The sequence below is a fragment of the Podarcis filfolensis genome (genome assembly GCF_964270895.1).
Source record: "Podarcis filfolensis genome assembly, chromosome: 2".
NCBI lineage: Eukaryota > Metazoa > Chordata > Lepidosauria > Squamata > Lacertidae > Podarcis > Podarcis filfolensis.
Window position 1 is genome coordinate 18,796,684 of NC_139605.1, and position 17,567 is coordinate 18,814,250.

The 17,567-nt window shown below is 48.8% G+C and overlaps 1 protein-coding gene across 1 annotated transcript; it reads right to left on the reverse strand.

Annotated features, from left to right (window-relative positions):
- Positions 1-798: 798 nt before the first annotated feature.
- On the reverse strand, positions 799-16,210 carry LOC310757333 (uncharacterized protein). Its single transcript, XM_083602653.1, has 5 exons — positions 16,144-16,210; positions 15,098-15,201; positions 12,917-13,043; positions 10,660-10,860; positions 799-8,062 (listed from the first exon to the last, which is right to left on the reverse strand). The coding sequence occupies exons 2-5, from the start codon at positions 15,104-15,106 to the stop codon at positions 1,977-1,979; spliced, it is 6,423 nt and encodes a 2,140-aa protein (XP_083458779.1). The 5' UTR covers positions 15,107-15,201; positions 16,144-16,210; the 3' UTR covers positions 799-1,976.
- Between the last annotated feature and the right edge of the window lie 1,357 nt (positions 16,211-17,567).

The window sequence follows — 17,567 nt, forward strand, 5'->3', positions numbered from 1 at the left end:
CGCCACTGCTATCCACAGCAGTTTTTTATTCTGCCTTAGGTATTACAGTCGTACTTTGGAAGTTGAACGGAATATATTCTGGAAGTCCATTCAACTTCCAAAACATTTGACTTCCAAGGCTCGGCTTCCAATTGGCTGCAGGAGCTTGCTGCAGCCAATTGGAAGCCACAGAAGCCCCACCAGACGTTCGGCTTCCAAATAACATTTGCAAACCGGAACACTCATTTCCGGGTTTGCGGCATTCAGGAGCCCAAACATTTGACTGCTAAGGCGTTTGTCAACCAAGGTACGACTGTATATTTTCCATGTCACGGTTATAACATTGTACAGTCAGCTAGAAAACCTCACTGGTTGAGTGGTTAAAAAAATGTAGGAAATAAATAAGTAAAAGCAGACCTGTGAGGGGTATGGCCTGGGGAGAATTCTGAGGGCCAGATAGGGGAACGCAGAGGGCCGCATTCAGCCTTGGAATCTGAGACACTGTATACCTCTTACTACCAAGGACAGACGAGATATGACTCTTGATAATGGCCAGAATATGAACTTGCTGAGGTGACTGAGCTGTTTGTTCTCAAGACAGAATGTCAACAAAGAAAGGGCAGGTGTCTGGTTCAATCCAGGAAAAATTCCTGCCCAAAAGTCTATACTAAGCCAGACAGGTTAATGGTCTGACGTAGCACAAAGTAGCTCCCTAAGTTCCCATGGACCAACAGTATAAACCTGTGGTGTATTTTTGTGTGACAGAGGCAAAGACACCGATCTGTATGTAACAGGTTTTTATTCAGGCGGAAATTGCGTTTTCCTACATCCACATGTGTTAAAAGGCCATTAAGGGAGAGCCCATCAGGACTGAATTTCTTGTGGGAAGGGTAGAAGGTGTATGGTCTCACCAAGCTTTGCTCCGTGGCAGATAATGGACTACAACTCCCCATCAGCCCCAGCCAGCCAGCATGGCCAAGGGTCAGGGGTGATGGAAGTTGTAGTCCACCAAACATCTGGAGGACCAAAGGCCCCCCTCTATCCCTGCTCTAACGCGGGAGGTATGAAGTAGGAGAACAAAAGCGCACAGGATAAATCCCCAACCTGGAGGCAGGTTGAGGGGGTTATTTTTTTCATACACCCTCTTCCCACTTTGGAGGTTATTTGTGCCATGGATAGGGGTGTCTGGTGCAAAAGCGGCAGGGGTTCTTATCAGGAAAACGACATTAAAAAATTTGGACCTAGAGATTTTCAAGAACTAACAACCAGACAACAGCTGGGTCAGGCAAGTTGTGTCACATACAGACAAAGGAGGATGTAGGCTGGATTAAAAAAGCAGTCTTACTTTACGGAGGAGCAAAAAAATGTCTTTCAGATCAGAATGGTGGTCACAGTGCAGATGGGAGTGGGGGCGGCATTTCTCAGCCCAGAATCCGTTCTCAACGGCTGCATGACGTGAGAGACAAGGTCAGGCCAAAAAAGCCCATCAGTGGCAGAGCAGGGATCTGTATACCCCTTCCCAGCAGACCTGCCAAAGCAAGCTTGATATTTTGGACGCATCGGAAGGGATGAAAGCACACATGGGAAAGCCACTGGAGATAAAGTCGTTCTTTCCTCCCTCCCTGCCTGCCTGCCAAGGCTCAGGAAGGCAAATATCCCTCCTAATCATCTTGCCAAGGGGCCTGGCCCATATTGGCTTACACTGTCCTTTCACCATATAGAGGTTTGCGGGGCTCAAACTGCCCCCGCCCCCCGCCCCAGGTTCCTGGTGCAACTGGGAGAGATGCAAGAAGGGATAAGCTAGCATAGTTCAGAGTCAGGGTGTGGCTGTCGCAAGAGTTTGCTTGGGAGCCTGATCAAAACAGCAGCCAAAGTTACAGCACGCAAGTGTGCCGATAGCAGTCTCGGCTTAGGTTGGTCTGTTGCGCCAAGCAGGTGCCCTCGGAGCTGACCTCTCCAGGAGAAGGGAGAGGCTGCCCCTCAACTGAACAACCCAGTTACACAGCTCCCGACTGGTGCTTGTACTTCCTGTGCAGAATGAGCAAGTTCTTGCGCAGGAACATCTGCCCGCAGTCGGCGCAGGTGTACGTCCCCTTCCCGCTGTGCATCTGCAAGTGCACGGCGAGGCTGTGGCTGAACCAGAAGCTCTGCCCACACAGCACGCAAAGGTGGGGACTCTCCCGGCTGTGGGTTCTCCTGTGCTTGTTGAGGTTGGTGCTCGCGCTGCAGCGAAAATCGCACTCGGGGCATTTGAATGGCTTCTCCCCCGTGTGGATTCGTGTGTGGATGGTCCGGGCATGTGCAGAAGGGAAGCCTTTCCCGCAGTGAGTGCACAGAAAGGGCCTCCTCTTGTGTGCGTTCTCATGTCTCACAAGCTGGTCTTGGTTCTCGAAGAACTGGTGACAGTAGCTGCACTCATACCTCGGCTCTGTTTCCTCTGATTTCCACTCCCTGGGAACACCCTTGTCCCAAGAAGCTGGCCTTTGGGGTTCTGCTGCCATCGGACTCTGTGGCTCATCACTGCCTCTCTCCTTCTTGTAGATCTGCAGAGATGTGTTACCTGCTTCTCCCGACAGTGTCAGCTGCACTTTGGGCTGCTGGTGGGCATTCTGGAGTTCATCTGCAGCTTGGGTTCTTTCGCAACTCTGCAAAGGGCTTCTTTCAGGCAAGGGTGACAACTCCTGCAGGTCTTCTTGCTCACCGATGACAACAACATCATATTCTCCTGACGTGCAACTCCCAGAGTCTGAGTTGCCTATGGGGGAAGCAGCTGTGTGTTGGTTCCTTTGAGGGCCGCTGCAAGTTTCTACCTCCTTACAGGCCTCTGGGGAGCTGGGTTCCCATCTTGGCCACATCTCCATCTTCTGAAGAGACGCATTCTGGAGTTCATCTGCAGGTTGAGCTCTTTCACAACTCTGCAAAGGGCTTCTTCCAGGCAAGGGTGACAACTCCTGCAGGTCTTCTTGCTCACCGATGACAACAACATCATATTCTCCTGACGTGCAACTCCCAGAGTCTGAGTTGCCTATGGGGGAAGCAGCTGTGTGTTGGTTCCTTTGAGGGCTGCTGCAAGTTTCTACCTCCTTACAGGCCTCTGGGGAGCTGGGTTCCCATCTTGTCATCTCCTCCATGTTCTGAAGAGACGCATTCTGGAGTTCATCTGCAGCTTGGGCTCTTTCGCAGCTCTGCAAAGGGCTTCTTCCAGGCAAGGGTGACAACTCCTGCAGGTCTTCTTGCCCAACGATATCAAGGGGATCGCAGTTTACTGCTGTGCTACTCCCAGAGTCTGAGTTGCTGTTGGGGGAAGCAGCTGTGTGTTGGTATCTTTGAGGGCCGCTGCAAGTTTCCACCTCCTTGCAGACCCCTGGGGAGCTGGGGTTCCATCTTGGCCACATCTCCATGTTCTGAAGAGATGCATTCTGGAGTTCATCTGCAGCTTGGGCTCTTTCGCAACTCTGCAAAGTGCTTCTTCCAGGCAAGGGTGACAACTCCTGCAGGTCTTCTTGCCCACCGATGATAACAACATCATATTCTCCTGACGTGCAACTCCCGGTTTCTGAGTTGCCTTCGGATTCCCTTTCCAGCCCTTCCCTTGGCCCCTTCTTCAATGCAGCAGCAGTCAACATCTCCAGTGCAGCACTTCTGATAGTCTCTGGTTCGGATTTTGTGGAGAACATTGTCTGGGATGGCAGGCACAAGCTCAGTTCTCCTGGTTCACAGCCCTTTGGGGAACTTCTGAACAAACTGGAGGAAGCAGCTGTGTGTTGGTTCCTTTGAGGTCCACAGCAAGTTTCTACCTCCTTGCAGGCCCCTGGGGAGCTGGGTTCCCATCTTGGCATCTCCTCCATGTTCTGAAGAGACGCATTCTGGAGTTCACCTGCAGCTTGGGCTCTTTCGCAACTTTGCAAAGGGCTTCTTTCAGGCAAGGGTGACAACTCCTGCAGGTCTTCTTGCCCACCGATGGAAACAGCATCATATTCTCCTGACGTGCAACTCCCAGAGTCTGAGTTGCCTTTGGGGGAAGCAGCTGTGTGTTGGTTCCTTTGAGGGCCACTGCAAGTTTCTACCTCCTTGCAGGCCTCTGGGGAGCTGGGGTTCCATCTTGGCCACATCTCCATGTTCTGAAGAGACACATTCTGGAGTTCATCTGCAGCTTGGGTTCTTTCGCAACTCTGCAAAGGGCTTCTTTCAGGCAAGGGTGACAACTCCTGCAGGTCTTCTTGCCCAACAATATCAAGGGGATCGTAGTTTACTGCCGTGCTACTCCCAGAGTCTGAGTTGCTGTTGGGGGAAGCAGCTGTGTGTTGGTACCTTTGAGGGCCGCTGCAAGTTTCTACCTCCTTGAAGACCCCTGGGGAGCTGGGTTCCCATCTTGGCATCTCCTCCATGTTCTGAAGAGACACACTCTGGAGTTCATCTGCAGGTTGGGCTCTTTCACATGTCTGCAAAGGGCTTCTTTCAGGCAAGGGTGACAACTCCTGCAGGTCTTCTTGCCCACCGATGGAAACAGCATCATATTCTCCTGACGTGCAACTCCCAGTTTCCGAGTTGCCTTCGGATTCCCTTTCCAACACTTCTTTTGGCCCCTTCTTCAGTGCAGCAGTGGTCAACATCTCTAGTGCAGCACTTCTGATAGTCTCTGGTTCGGATTTTGTGGAGAACGTTGTCTGGGATGGCAAGCAGAAGCTGTGTTCTGCTGGTTCGCAGTCCTTTGGGGAACCTCTGAGCAAACTGGAGGATGTAGCTGTGTGTTGGTTCCTTTGAGGCCCTCTGCAAGTTTCTACCTTTTTGCAGGCCCCTGGGGAGCTGGGGTTCCATCTTGGCATCTCCTCCATGTTCTGAAGAGACGCATTCTGGAGTTCATCTGCAGGTTGAGCTCTTTCACAACTCTGCAAAGGGGTTCTTTCAGGCAAGGGTGACAACTCCTGCAGGTCTTCTTCCCCTCTGATGGAAACAGCATCATATTCTCCTGACGTGCAACTCCCAGTTTCCGAGTTGCCTATGGGGGAAGCAGCTGTGTGTTGGTTCCTTTGAGGGCCGCTGCAAGTTTCTACCTCCTTACAGGCCTCTGGGGAGCTGGGTTCCCATCTTGTCATCTCCTCCATGTTCTGAAGAGATGCATTCTGGAGTTCATCTGCAGCTTGGGCTCTTTCGCAGCTCTGCAAAGGGCTTCTTCCAGGCAAGGGTGACAACTCCTGCAGGTCTTCTTGCCCAACGATATCAAGGGGATCGCAGTTTACTGCCGTGCTACTCCCGGAGTCTGAGTTGCTGTTGGGGGAAGCAGCTGTGTGTTGGTACCTTTGAGGGCCGCTGCAAGTTTCTACCCCCTTGCAGACCCCTGGGGAGCTGGGGTTCCATCTTGGCCACATCTCCATGTTCTGAAGAGACGCATTCTGGAGTTCATCTGCAGCTTGGGCTCTTTCGCAACTCTGCAAAGGGCTTCTTTCAGGCAAGGGTGACAACTCCTGCAGGTCTTCTTGCCCACCGATGGAAACAGCATCATATTCTCCTGACGTGCAACTGCCAGAGTCTGAGTTGCCTTTGGGGGAAGCAGCTGTGTGTTGGTTCCTTTGAAGGCCGCTGCAAGTTTTTACCTTCTTGCAGGCCTGCAGGAGGCTGGGTTTCCTTCTTGGCTCTTCCTGCTGACAGAAGCAGGATCTGGCCTGCTTACCAACTAGCTGCATCTTTTGCTCAGATCTCCTCCTTAACATCATGGCCTGTGATCTCAACTGCCACTTGACACAGGCTTTTTTCTGCGTGTTACTCTGGAGACGGGCCCTTTTGGAACAGTGTCTTTGATGAACCTGCTGACTTTTGCTGTGGTTGTCTTGCTTGTGACGCACAATAACACAGTCTTTTCCTGATAGCTTTCTCTTAGATTCCACTGGCTGGCTGACAGAGACGTTCTCTTCTCTGCAGTTCTGTAAGGAGTTTTGTTGGGATTGTTTGGATAATTCCACTTGCACCTGAAAATGGGTTCCTCCCTGCTCAGAAACGTCTAGAATCTCCACCTCAGATGCTTCTGCCAAGGCCGCCAGACACCGTGTGTTTTCTTCCTCAGTGTCCTGTAAAATGTTTCTTTCTACTGTGCTCGATGCTGTCGGTGGCTCAGTGTTTACGGGTAGCTCTTCCAGATTCTTCTCCTCAGGGTGGACGCCATTTGCAGAATTCAAAATGGCACCTTTCCCCTCAGCCCTGAGGAGCTTTTCATGGCATTTCTTGTTCAGCTGGGTTTTCTCATGTCTCTTCAGATGCCACATCTCAACGAACCCTTTCCCACACACACATTTGAAGGGCTTTTCTGCCAAGTGGGTCTTTTGATGCCTGGTGAGGTGATATTTGTAATCAAAGCGTTTCCCACATTTAAAGCATCGCCACAGTGCTTTCCTTCTGTGAGGATTTCCACGCTTCAGGGAGCGGGGATTGTCTGTGGTCACTTTTTGGTCAGCGTCTGAGCGTTTGGAGAGCTTTTTCCTCACATGGCCTCTCTGGTGGGAAGCAAGGTAGTTCTTCTGATAGAAGCTTTTCCCACACTCCAAACATTGGTAAGGCTTCTTTTTTCTCCTGTGGATTCTCTCGTGATCGACGAGCAAACTTTTTGTTCTTGTGTGCTCCCCGCAGTACTGGCATTTGTAGACTTTGCCCTCCGTGTAGGTTTTTAGGTGCTTGGAAAGGCTTAAGCTACGAGCCACGCTGCGAGTGACAACGCCGTCCCTCAGGTCTGTATGGGGCTGCAGTTCTGTGTGGATTCTTTCAGGTACAGAGCGGCTACTCTTCAACCTGGGCCTTCCGACAGGTTTTTGTTTGTTGTGGGTTGCCTTGTGTTGGAGAAGGTTGTCCTTTCGAGAGAAATGTTTCACGCAATAGGGGCATTTATAGGATCTCCCTCTTCTGTGGAGTTTCTCGTGGTTAGTGAGCGGACCACTTCCACTCAGGCATTTGCCACAGTACTGGCATTTATAGACCCGTTCCCCACCTGGAGTTCTTGGGTGCTGGGAAAGGTTAAAAACATTTGTGACTTTCCCCCCGTCCGTCGGGACTGCAGGGAGACTTTCCGCCGTGTAGATGATTCTGGAAGCAGAGGGGGTATAGTTGGCGTTCATTCTCACAGGGCGCTCACAGGCTGCCTTTCTCCAGTGGGTCGCTTCATGCTGGAGAAAACTGTACTTATGAAGGAAGCTTTTCTGACACTGGGGACATTTGTAGGGCATCTCTTCCCTGTGGATTCTCTCGTGATCAACGAGCAAACTTTTGGTCCGCATACATCTCCCACAAAACTGGCACTTGTAGAGATTTGGAGGGGTCCCCTGCTGTCTATCAGCGCCAAGGTCCGATAAGAAAGTTCCCTCAGAGGCTGCAGGTGGTTTCTTCTCAGGAGCACCAGGGAAAATGGCCGCCCTCTCTTCTCTCTCCCCCTTGGGAGGGCTGCCCTCCTTCTTCTCCCTCGCGTGGATTTTCTGGTGTCTGTCAAGGTGCTCCTTTCGGGTGAAGGCTTTCTCACATTCGGGGCATCGATAGGGCCGCTCTGCCGTATGGCTATTCAGGTGCACTGTCAGGGTGCGCTTCCGCTGGAAGCACATCCCACACTCGGAGCATTTAAAAGGCCTTTCTCGCAGGTAGGCCTTTGGGTGCTTCCTTGGGCTGGGGTGTTTATAACCCCTTTCTTCTGCGTGGCCTCTCTGGTGACTGGCAAAGGCCTTTTTGGCTGTGAACCTTTCTCCACAGGAAGAACATTTATAGGGACACTCGCCAGAATGAGTTTTCTGGTGACTGAGGAGGGATGCTTTTGTTTTGAAGGCCTGGCCGCAGTCCGGGCAGGTCCTCTGAGGCTCCCTTCTGGAGGCCTTCTTTTTGGCTGTGGACGGAGCAACGTCGCCGACTTCTGTCGCGCTACACTTTATCTTCCCCAGCTGGGCTCGTGGGGGCTTCTTCAGCTGAGGCCTATTCTTGGAGGCTTCTGTTTGCTTCACGCCCTGGCATCCATTTCCCTTGAAGATATCCAGTATGCTTCTACGAAGGATGGTCAGCTTGCGACCTCCACGTGGCCGTTTCTGTTCTTCAGCTTCGCTTTCCTGCTCGTCCTCTGCAGGAAACAGAAGGGAGAAGGATATACAAAAGTGGGATCGTTATGAAAGCAGAGAAAAAGCCATCCACCCCAACACCTGCCGCCACATCTCATGGCAGTCAATTTCACAAATTATGCACTGTCTTGATGACAACCAATTCCATTGGGGGTCCCACGCATAAATACACTATATTCTAGTAAGGAGAGTAGGGAGAAAACACTCGCTATTCAATTTCTTTAGTCACAGGCAGGCAGCCTGAAAAATCTCTAAAACTGCTCCTTTACTCCATCCAGTCAAGAGTTCTTTCCTCCCTCCATTTCTGACTTATTCTTCCTGGCCTTTAAAATGCTTCTTCCCTTCTTTCTATGTAATTTGCAGAAAAGACAATATTTTATTTGGTAAAAATATTTTTTTATTTTGCTTTCTTTTTTGGGGAGGAGAAGAAGTTTTCTTCCAGCAGATGTCTGAGAACAAACGGGTATGTTGCGAAACATATGGCAGTGTGGCATCATGGTTAGAGTGTTGGGCTATGACCTGGGAGAGCAGGGTTCGAATCCCCAGTCAGCCAGGAAGCTCAGTGGATGACCTTGGGCCAGTCACCATCTCTTAGCCTAACCCAATCTCACAGGGTTATTGTGAGGATAAAACGGGGAGGAAGAGAACTGTGCACACCCCCTTGAGCTCCTTGGAAGATAAAGGTGGTATATAAATGCAATTAATTAATGAATATGTGCATGTTTGTTCAGAAAGGAATTACTTTCACTTGCTATCCAAAACAGTAGCAGTAGTCTTGCACTAAAAAAAAAAAAAAAAAAATCCTCAGTACAGTGGTACCTCGGGTTACATACGCTTCAGGTTACAGACTCCGCTAACCCAGAAATATTACCTCAGGTTAAGAACTTTGCTTCAGGATGAGAACAGAAATCGTGCTCTGGCAGCGCAGCGGCAGCAGGAGGCTCCATTAGCTAAAGTGGTGCTTCAGGTTAAGTGCAGTTTCAGGTTAAGAATGGACCTCTGGAACGAATTAAGTACTTAACCTGAGGTACCACTGTATATTTATTTGAGAGTAGCCCTGCCAGATCCAGTGGGTTGCATTCAATGTGATATTAAGACAGGGCACAAGGATTTCAGCCAGCAGAATGGTACTTCCCCTCCCCCGCATGTCCCCTATGTCTGTTCTAGGGGTACCGGGGGCCCCCAAACACTCCAGAGTAGATTTGGGAAGGAGCACATGCAGGGCAAGGAAAGGGAGGAAGCCAAACTGTGCCAGCAGTAATGTTTATGTTAACAGAATGAGCAAGTGGAATACTTGAAAAACAAACAAGGACACAGGAACATAGACTAAGAATTACCATAATCTATCTGGGAAAAGTTTATAAAAATTATGCATGGTTGGGAGAAAGTGGATAGGACAAAGTCCTGCCCGCTCCCGCCCTGGGCCGAATTTAGGTTTGATGAGGCCCTAAGCTACTGAAGGTAATGGGGCCCTTTATTTGTCCAGCTGTCCTTTGTCAACAACAAATTGTCACTGTTTTTTGTGTTGCATATATGCTATAGGGTCATTTATGGACCTAATAGGTATCTAAAACCATTTGTACATGTTGCCATGCAACCAGTCCATGCAGAATGTAGGCACCCTATACATAGAAATGAGCAAACCAGTGATATTTTAGGGAGTAAGCTGGCAGGCGGGGCCCATTACTTACATCATAGGAGCCTACACAACACAAAACACTGTTGCTGTATGTAGGTCTTCTTTTATTTGTTTTTTATCTTATATTTTGGAAATGTACACCCAGTTGTTTTTTCCTTTAAATTTTCCCTTTAAATTTTTTTGGGGGGCCCAAGAGAGTGGGGCCCTAAGCTATAGCTTGTTTAGTTTATACGTAAATCCGGCACTGGACGCAAGAGATGTGCCTCTTTCGGACTCGCCATATTTTCATGGTTGTACATTGCTTTAAACTGTTTCCATCAACATGGTGCTTAAATGGTTGTAACATGCCCCAGGAAGGCTGGATAATAAGTTGAAATAATAAAATCCATCCATGCCCCCTTAGGAAGAAATGGTGGGATTTGGAGCACGGCCAAATGGTGGTAGCCTCCCCTGCTTTGGAGGTTTTTAAGCAGAGATCGGGTGGCCGTCTGCCATGGATGCTTTAGCTGAGATTCCTGCATTGCAGGGGTCAGACTGGATGACACTCAGGGTCCCCTTCCAAATCGACAGTTCTGGGATTCTATGGTGTTCCATAGAAGCTGTCTAAACAAAGGGCTTCCCTACACCAGGGGTCAGCAACCTTTTTCAGCCGTGGGCCAGTCCACCGTCCCTCAGACCATGTGGTGGGCCGGACTGTATTGGGGGGTGGTGAATGAATTCCTATGCCCCACAAATAACCCAGAGATGCATTTTAAATAAAAGCACACATTCCGCTCATGTAAAAACACCAGGCAGGCCCCACAAATAACCCAGAGATGCATTTTAAATAAAAGGACACATTCTACTCATGTAAAAACATGCTGATTCCCGGACCGTCCGCGGGCCGGATTTAGAAGGTGATTGGGCCGCATCCGGCCCCCGGGCCTTATGTTGTCTACCCCTGCTCTAGACAATCCTGACCTGAGCTTTCTGATGTACTGGTGTATTTCACCGGGCTTCTGTACAGATCCCACCACATCCCTGCCTTCGGCCATCGCTTCAGCGTTGGTTTCACTGGGCCTTCCTCTGCACTCTCCTCAGAGCTCTGGAGATCTGGGACCCAAGCGTCTTCCCCTCGATCCAGACGGCTGAGCAGTTCGGAGCCTTGGGCAGGGAACGTGCCTAAGGTGGGCACAAAGAGGAAGACAGAGTTGAGCAGAGTACATGAGAAAGAGAGAGAGAGAGAGAGAGTGCAGGGGGACCTTGGATGAAGGGCAAATAAAATACGAAGTCTGACAGCAGCTCTATGGACCTGACTGCAGCCACTTCCTGAGGGACCTCCATCTCCCCTCCACCTGCTGCATCTGTGGGCTATACTGGCTCTCCAGACCAGGACCTGCTTGCAGTTGTGAAAGCAGGGCAGGGACCAGGACCCTGGGCAGGCAAACAGCACTGGAAACACCTGAAGCCCCAGCTAGGTGTGCATCAGTTGCTGGGGAAGCTCTATAAAGCCTGCAAACCCTGGCGGCAGGAACATCCCTTTTATGGTGGAACAAGGGTGTTTAATAATACAACAAAACAACAACACCACAAACTGGCTTATAAGTATAAAACCAAATTTACTAGAATAAGAGCTAGAATAAAGATAGACTTATAACCATTCAAACAACAAACATACTAAGGTGCCATGTGCAAAACAAAGCCTGGAGATATTGTAAACATGGAGTGGATAAATGTACAACTCTATCTTAACAAGGGATGCGGATAGTGCTGTGGGTTAAACCACAGAGCCTAGGGCTTGCCGATCAGAAGGTCGGTGGTTCAAATCCCTGTGACAGGGTGAGCTCCCGTTGCTCGGTCCCTGCTCCTGCCAACCTTGCAGTTTGAAAGTACGTCAAAGTGCAAGTAGATCAATAGGTACTGCTCCGGCGGGAAGGTAAACGGTGTTTCCGTGCGCTGCTCTGGTTCGCCAGAAGCAGCCTAGTCATGCTGGCCACATGACCCGGAAGCTGTACGCCGGCTGCCTTGGCCAATAAAGCAAGATGAGTGCCGTAACCCCAGAGTCGACCACGACTGGACCTAATGGTCAGGGGTCCCTTTACCTTTTTATCTTAAGTTACATGTGCAGTAAACGTTATACAGACTGGATAAATGAACTGTTCAACAAGTAGCGTAACTCCAATCACAAAACGGCAACCCCGTGCCGCCACAACGGCAAGGGTAGCACACTGGAGAATATGAAAACGTTTTTCAAAGCTGTTTTTCAAAGATTGAACTGGATGAGATGTTCTTCAATAGGTCTTGAGTTGGAAACACAAAGCCGTATGCATGTTGTATTATTATTATTATTGCCACCACATTTGATACTTTGTGTATATACGGAACAAGGGTGTTGGCCAGGTCCCTATGGTTTTAATGGGGGGGGGGTTCGCTTGGGTGAGTGTTGTTTATTTGGGGCAGGGCTGTTTCAAATTGGATTTCAGGTCTTTCCCAGCCCCAACCCTGGATACATTGGGGCAATGCCAGCTCCAGATTTTGGCAGTCTCTTGGGCAAGACTCCCTCCATGGGCTGCAGCCGCAGGGCTAGGGGACTCTTGTCGATGTTGACATTTCCATTCCACCTTAAGGAGCAGACGTGTGGAACATGTCTGTTTACATTCCAGCACAGCTTGCTGGGAACTTCCGTTGTGTATAGCTTTTGCTTTTTCCTGTTCTCTCTGAGATGACGAGAGAGAGAGAGACATGTTTCTTTGTCCAGATTTATGATTAATAAATCTGTAGTTGTAGTATGCTTCCACAAGCCTCACACCTATTCTGTGTGCGCAGTTTGATCTGCTGATAGTGTGCCCTGGCTCAGAAGCCCGGGTCGCTGATTTAGGTTGGAGCTGAGGCAATGGTCTTTGAAATGGGACAGCTGGAAGAAGACAGCCCAGCCAGGGCTAGCCAGCTGGCCTCCCGTCCCTCTGCATGCCGTCACTGGGGTGGAGCCCCTCAGCAGCTGCCAACCTGTGATGCCAGCCCTGTGCCAGCAGGAACTCATTCTGGGATCTTTCACTTGCCAGCAACAAACTCTGCGGCTGAGCGACTGCAGGTTTTGCCTACAGGCGAGAGGAAAAATGCTCAACAACCTCATGAAACTCCTGAACAATTTGAGAGACGAGCCGGTGACTCGTGCCGACATTGTTTAATCTGGAGTGGACTGATTTTGTGACTTATATATTTGTTAAAGAATCCTTACCGAGGGAGGCCATAGAGCTACAGCTCTCCTGCATGGCGTTCCTGCACAAGGCTCTCTGGCGACGGCCCGCAAGCAGACACGGCCCTTCGCTGGAATGTACGGTCACCTCTACCAAGGCTTCAGGTACCTGGAACAGCAGGAATGAAAAAAAAGAAAGACCCTCACTCGGAGTCTGCAGTGATAGCTCATGAGAGACAGTGTTGTGTAGTGGTTAGGGCAAGGTTCGGCGTGGGTGGGGAAATGGGTTCAAACCCTCATGTGGCCATGAAGCTCTTGGGCAATTGTGGTAGCAAAGGTATCGGTGGATCTTAAACTTATACAACAGAAAATAATATTTAGACTCCATTACATTTACATACAAAAGGACAGTCAAATGCAACTCTTTGTTGGAGATGTGATAAGGATAATGCCTCTTTGAAACAGATGTTCTTACAGTGTCCTGCTCTCACTAAATTTTGGGAGAAAGTGTTGAACTGTATAAATTTGACAGTACAGAAAATTTATAAAAAAAATTCAGATTATTTTGAATTATATACCTATTATATGGAAGTAGACAACTGAACAATGAAAATGGATTCTGTGCGCCCTAACTACAACCCAAAGACTGGCAATTGATAAAGTGGAAGAACAAAAATATGCTCCCCTTTAATAATCAACGGACTGAAGACATGACAGCACTCACAACATATGAGTGGCTTGCTTATTGAGGCACACTTTGTCTGGATAAATATATTGATATGTGAAATGAGTTTATACAGATCACAGTAGATTATTAATAATCATATATGTATTAGCGCATATAAGAATCATAAATATAAATATATTTATATATGCACATACATGCATATATTACTTTTTCACTTCATTTTGTATAAAAAACTTAAAATATTTAAAAAAACAGATAATGCCAGGGTAATACTTCAAGATTAAATAACATAATATAAGAAGAAGAAGAAGAAGAAGAAGTAGTGCAGGGCACACTTGTTCTTAAAACTGTACCACATATATTTTTATTGGCTCAGGTAAAGATGCATACAGTATAGCATTTCTTTTAACAAAACTCCCTGGCTTTTGCCAAAGGCAACGCTGTTTCTCAACTGCAGGAGTGTAATACAACAAGGGTGGTCTGGAAATCTGAGTGATCTGCAGTAGATCAGCAAAGATTCTGACTCACCCTTTTTAATATATAACAATAAAGGTAAAGGTAAAGGTACCCCTGCCCGTACGGGCCAGTCTTGCCAGACTCTAGGGTTGTGCGCTCATCACACTCTATAGGCCGGGAGCCAGCGCTGTCCGCAGACACTTCCGGGTCACGTGGCCAGCGTGACAAGCTGCATCTGGCGAGCCAGCGCAGCACACGGAACGCCGTTTACCTTCCCGCTGGTAAGCGGCCCCTATTTATCTACTTGAACCCGGGGGTGCTTTCGAACTGCTAGGTTGGCAGGCGCTGGGAACGAACGACGGGAGCGCACCCCGCCGCGGGGATTCGAACTGCCGACCATGCGATCAGCAAGTCCTAGGCACTGAGGTTTTACCCACAGCGCCACCCGCGTCCCTTATATATAACAATATATATATATAACAATATATATATAACAATAGCAAACAACAAAAAGACTCATTCCCCCTTCTGAATTATGCTACCAAGATTTTAAAAATCTTTTTTGGGAGGGCGGGGGAGCACAGGAGCAGATCTTAATGTGAGAGGACTGAGAGCTGAAGACCACTCTCAATTTAGGGGAAAAGACAGTTAAGTACAGAACATGTAACCAACCTTCAGAGCGGTAATGGGGAGTCAGCCCAGCCTACTTTTCTGGGTTGTTGTGAGAATGAAATGGCACAGGGTGGGAGAAAGCCAGGTTAGATGTAGAATGCAGCCATAACCAAACCAAGAACTTATTAGGGGACCATAGGCTAACCATTGTTTGCTCAGCATCAATCCCTTATCTTCAGAATATGGCAAATCACACTGGCCCTTCTTAAAGGAACATGGCATGAAGCATTTTAGTACCTCAGATACAATACAGTGCTGCTCTTCCCCTTAACACCTGAATCCATTTTCACCTGATGTGCTCTTGGCCTGGCCCCTACCCCCACTGCCACCACACCTGCCCCTAGGGTAAGAATCTTTCTCCCCCCATCTTTCACCCGCCCCACCAGAAACCCCCAAATCTCCCCTACTTGAGCCATCTTCGCCATTTCTCTTCCTCCGCCAGGAGTTTGGGATGATCCCGAAACAAGCAAGAGCTGGCTGAGTCAAAAAATACTCTTTTTTTCTCCGCAGCCTGTGGAGAAGCAAGAAGGATAGTTTCAGAAAAGGCTTTCCTCCCTTGATGGTTCCAAGTGAGGAGACCCCGCAAGTCAGATTTCTATCCCTCCTCCAAACACCATACCCTAAAATCTTGCTGGTTCAGCGTGCAGGTAATAATAATAATAATAATAATAATAATAATAATAATATACCCAAGCGAAGTCCTTTGAAGGTGCTTTTTTGCATCTCAAGACCCAACTAAAAAGCATCAGTTAAAATCTGCATATAGGCGCACTAGCTACAAATCCAAATGCTTCTCTTTCCACACCCCCTCTCCCTTCAAACTCGCCCTCCTGACTTTCACCCATAAGGACGCCCTCCTAAATTGAACTAATTGATCTGGGCAGAGTTAGAATCATAGAATTGTAGGGTTTGAGTAAACACTTACTAGCAAGGTTTGAGCAAACACTTACAATTAAGGGGGGAAGTGTATAAATTACGGAGCAATAATTGGGAAAACTACCAAAAAAAATTTGCAAGGTGTAATTTGGAATGATTTGGTATAAAAAGGATAAGAACAGAAGAACATTTAGTTGAAAGATTTCTAAATTAAGGCAAACAAAATAAGAAGAAGGAGCAAACTTTTAAAGAATCAGAAGAGGAGGTTGGGGCAAGTCAAGGGGGGTGGAGAGACTTGGATTTATTTATTTTTATTATTGTGTTTATGATGATTGGGCTGAATATAAAATTGTAAAACCTAATAAAAAAATATTTTAAAAAAGAATCATGGAGTTGGAAGGGGCCCCACAGGAATCTCAGCTGAAGCATCCATGACAGATGGCCACCCAACCGCTGCTCAGAGAAGCTGGAGAGTCTCCTCTTTCTCTTTCTCTTTCCCCCTTTCGGTTTCCTTCTGGAAACCCATTATGGCCCCCGCCATCAGAGGCACGGGCTCTCCCCTTCCTGGTTTGCTTACCTGGAGCCTCCAAACTCAGCTCAGGGACTCCCTGGCTCCAAGAGAAGTGGATCCACTTTCCAAGACGGATGGAGATCTTCTCCAAATCCCCAGCGATGCTGCCGGAGAGCTGCAGTTGCTTTCATCCATGCCTCCTTCCCCAGTAGAGCGAAGTCCCGGAAGCAAGAGCGTCTGACCCAACAGTCCCAGGATGGCGGGGAAAGGAGGAGACAAAAAAAAACCAACACCTCTCCCTCGCCCTCAAATGGCCAGCTGAGGTTGCCATCTTTCCCTTCCGAGAACTGCGCCTGTGCTCTCAGCTGCTGCGTGCGACAGGCTGAAATACACCGGGTGCAGTTCGCCCCCAGGACCACGGCGCCCCTACAGACAACTTTCTTCACTCCTCCCTTCTCTCCCCATTCCCCTTTTCAACCCAGAGTGCCTTCCCCATTCCCAAAGCACCTGAGAACAACAATGGAACAATGGAAACGCCAAAAAAAAAGGAATGATAGAAAGGGATATTGAGGTTGCAGGGAAGTGTGTTTGTTGCCTGTCTGGCAATCCCCTCTGGCGCCTAGAAGTTGATAACAAAGACCAGTTTTTTTTCTCTCTCTCCCTCTCCGGAGGCAGGAAGAGCTTTTATCAGAAGAGTGTGCCTCTAGGCACCTGCAGAGTGCAATGTTTTCTGATATGCGTGCCCATCCCCCAAGAGATAAAGGTCCCATTGGCATTACAGTGGTACCTCGGGTTACATATGCTTCAGGTTACATACACTTCAGGTTACAGACTCCTCTAACCCAGAAATAGTGCTTCGGGTTAAGAACTTTGCTTCAGGATGAGAACAGAAATCGTGTTCCGACGGCGTGGTGGCAGCAGGAGGCCCCATTAGCTAAAGTGGTGCTTCAGGTTAAGAACAGTTTCAGGTTAAGTACGGACCTCTGGAATGAATTAAGTACTTAACCCGAGGTACCACTGTATATTTTAAGCAGCACCTTCCCACTTGGAAAAAACCTTCCCCCCTGAAAAGTCATAAGAGCTGTAGTTTATTGAGGGTGCTGAGAGTTAAGGGACCCCTGACCATTAGGTCCAGTTGTGACCGACTCTGGTATTGTGACGCTCATCTCGCTTTACTGGCTGAGGGAGCCGGCGTACAGCTTCCAGGTCACGTGGCCAGCATGACTAAGCCGCTTCTGGCGAACCAGAGCAGCGCAAGGAAACGCCGTTTACCTTCCCACCGGAGCAGTATCTATTGATCTACTTGCACTTTGATGTGCTTTCAAACTGCTAGGTTGGCAGGAGCAGGGAGCGAGCAATGGGAGCTCACCCCCGTCATGGGGATTCGAACCACCGACCTTCTGATCGGCAAGTCCTAGGCTCTGTGGTTTAACCCACGGCGCCACCCGCTTTACAGTTACTTTCCTTCAATCCTAGGCACACTTACTTGA

Coding starts and splice junctions, on each gene's coding strand:
- LOC310757333 (XM_083602653.1), bottom strand. Junction 10,861..12,916: donor TAGCTCTATGGCCTCCCTCG/GTAAGGATTCTT, acceptor TGCCCACCTTAG/GCACGTTCCCTGCCCAAGGC. Junction 8,063..10,659: donor CAGTACATCAGAAAGCTCAG/GTCAGGATTGTC, acceptor TGTTTCCTGCAG/AGGACGAGCAGGAAAGCGAA.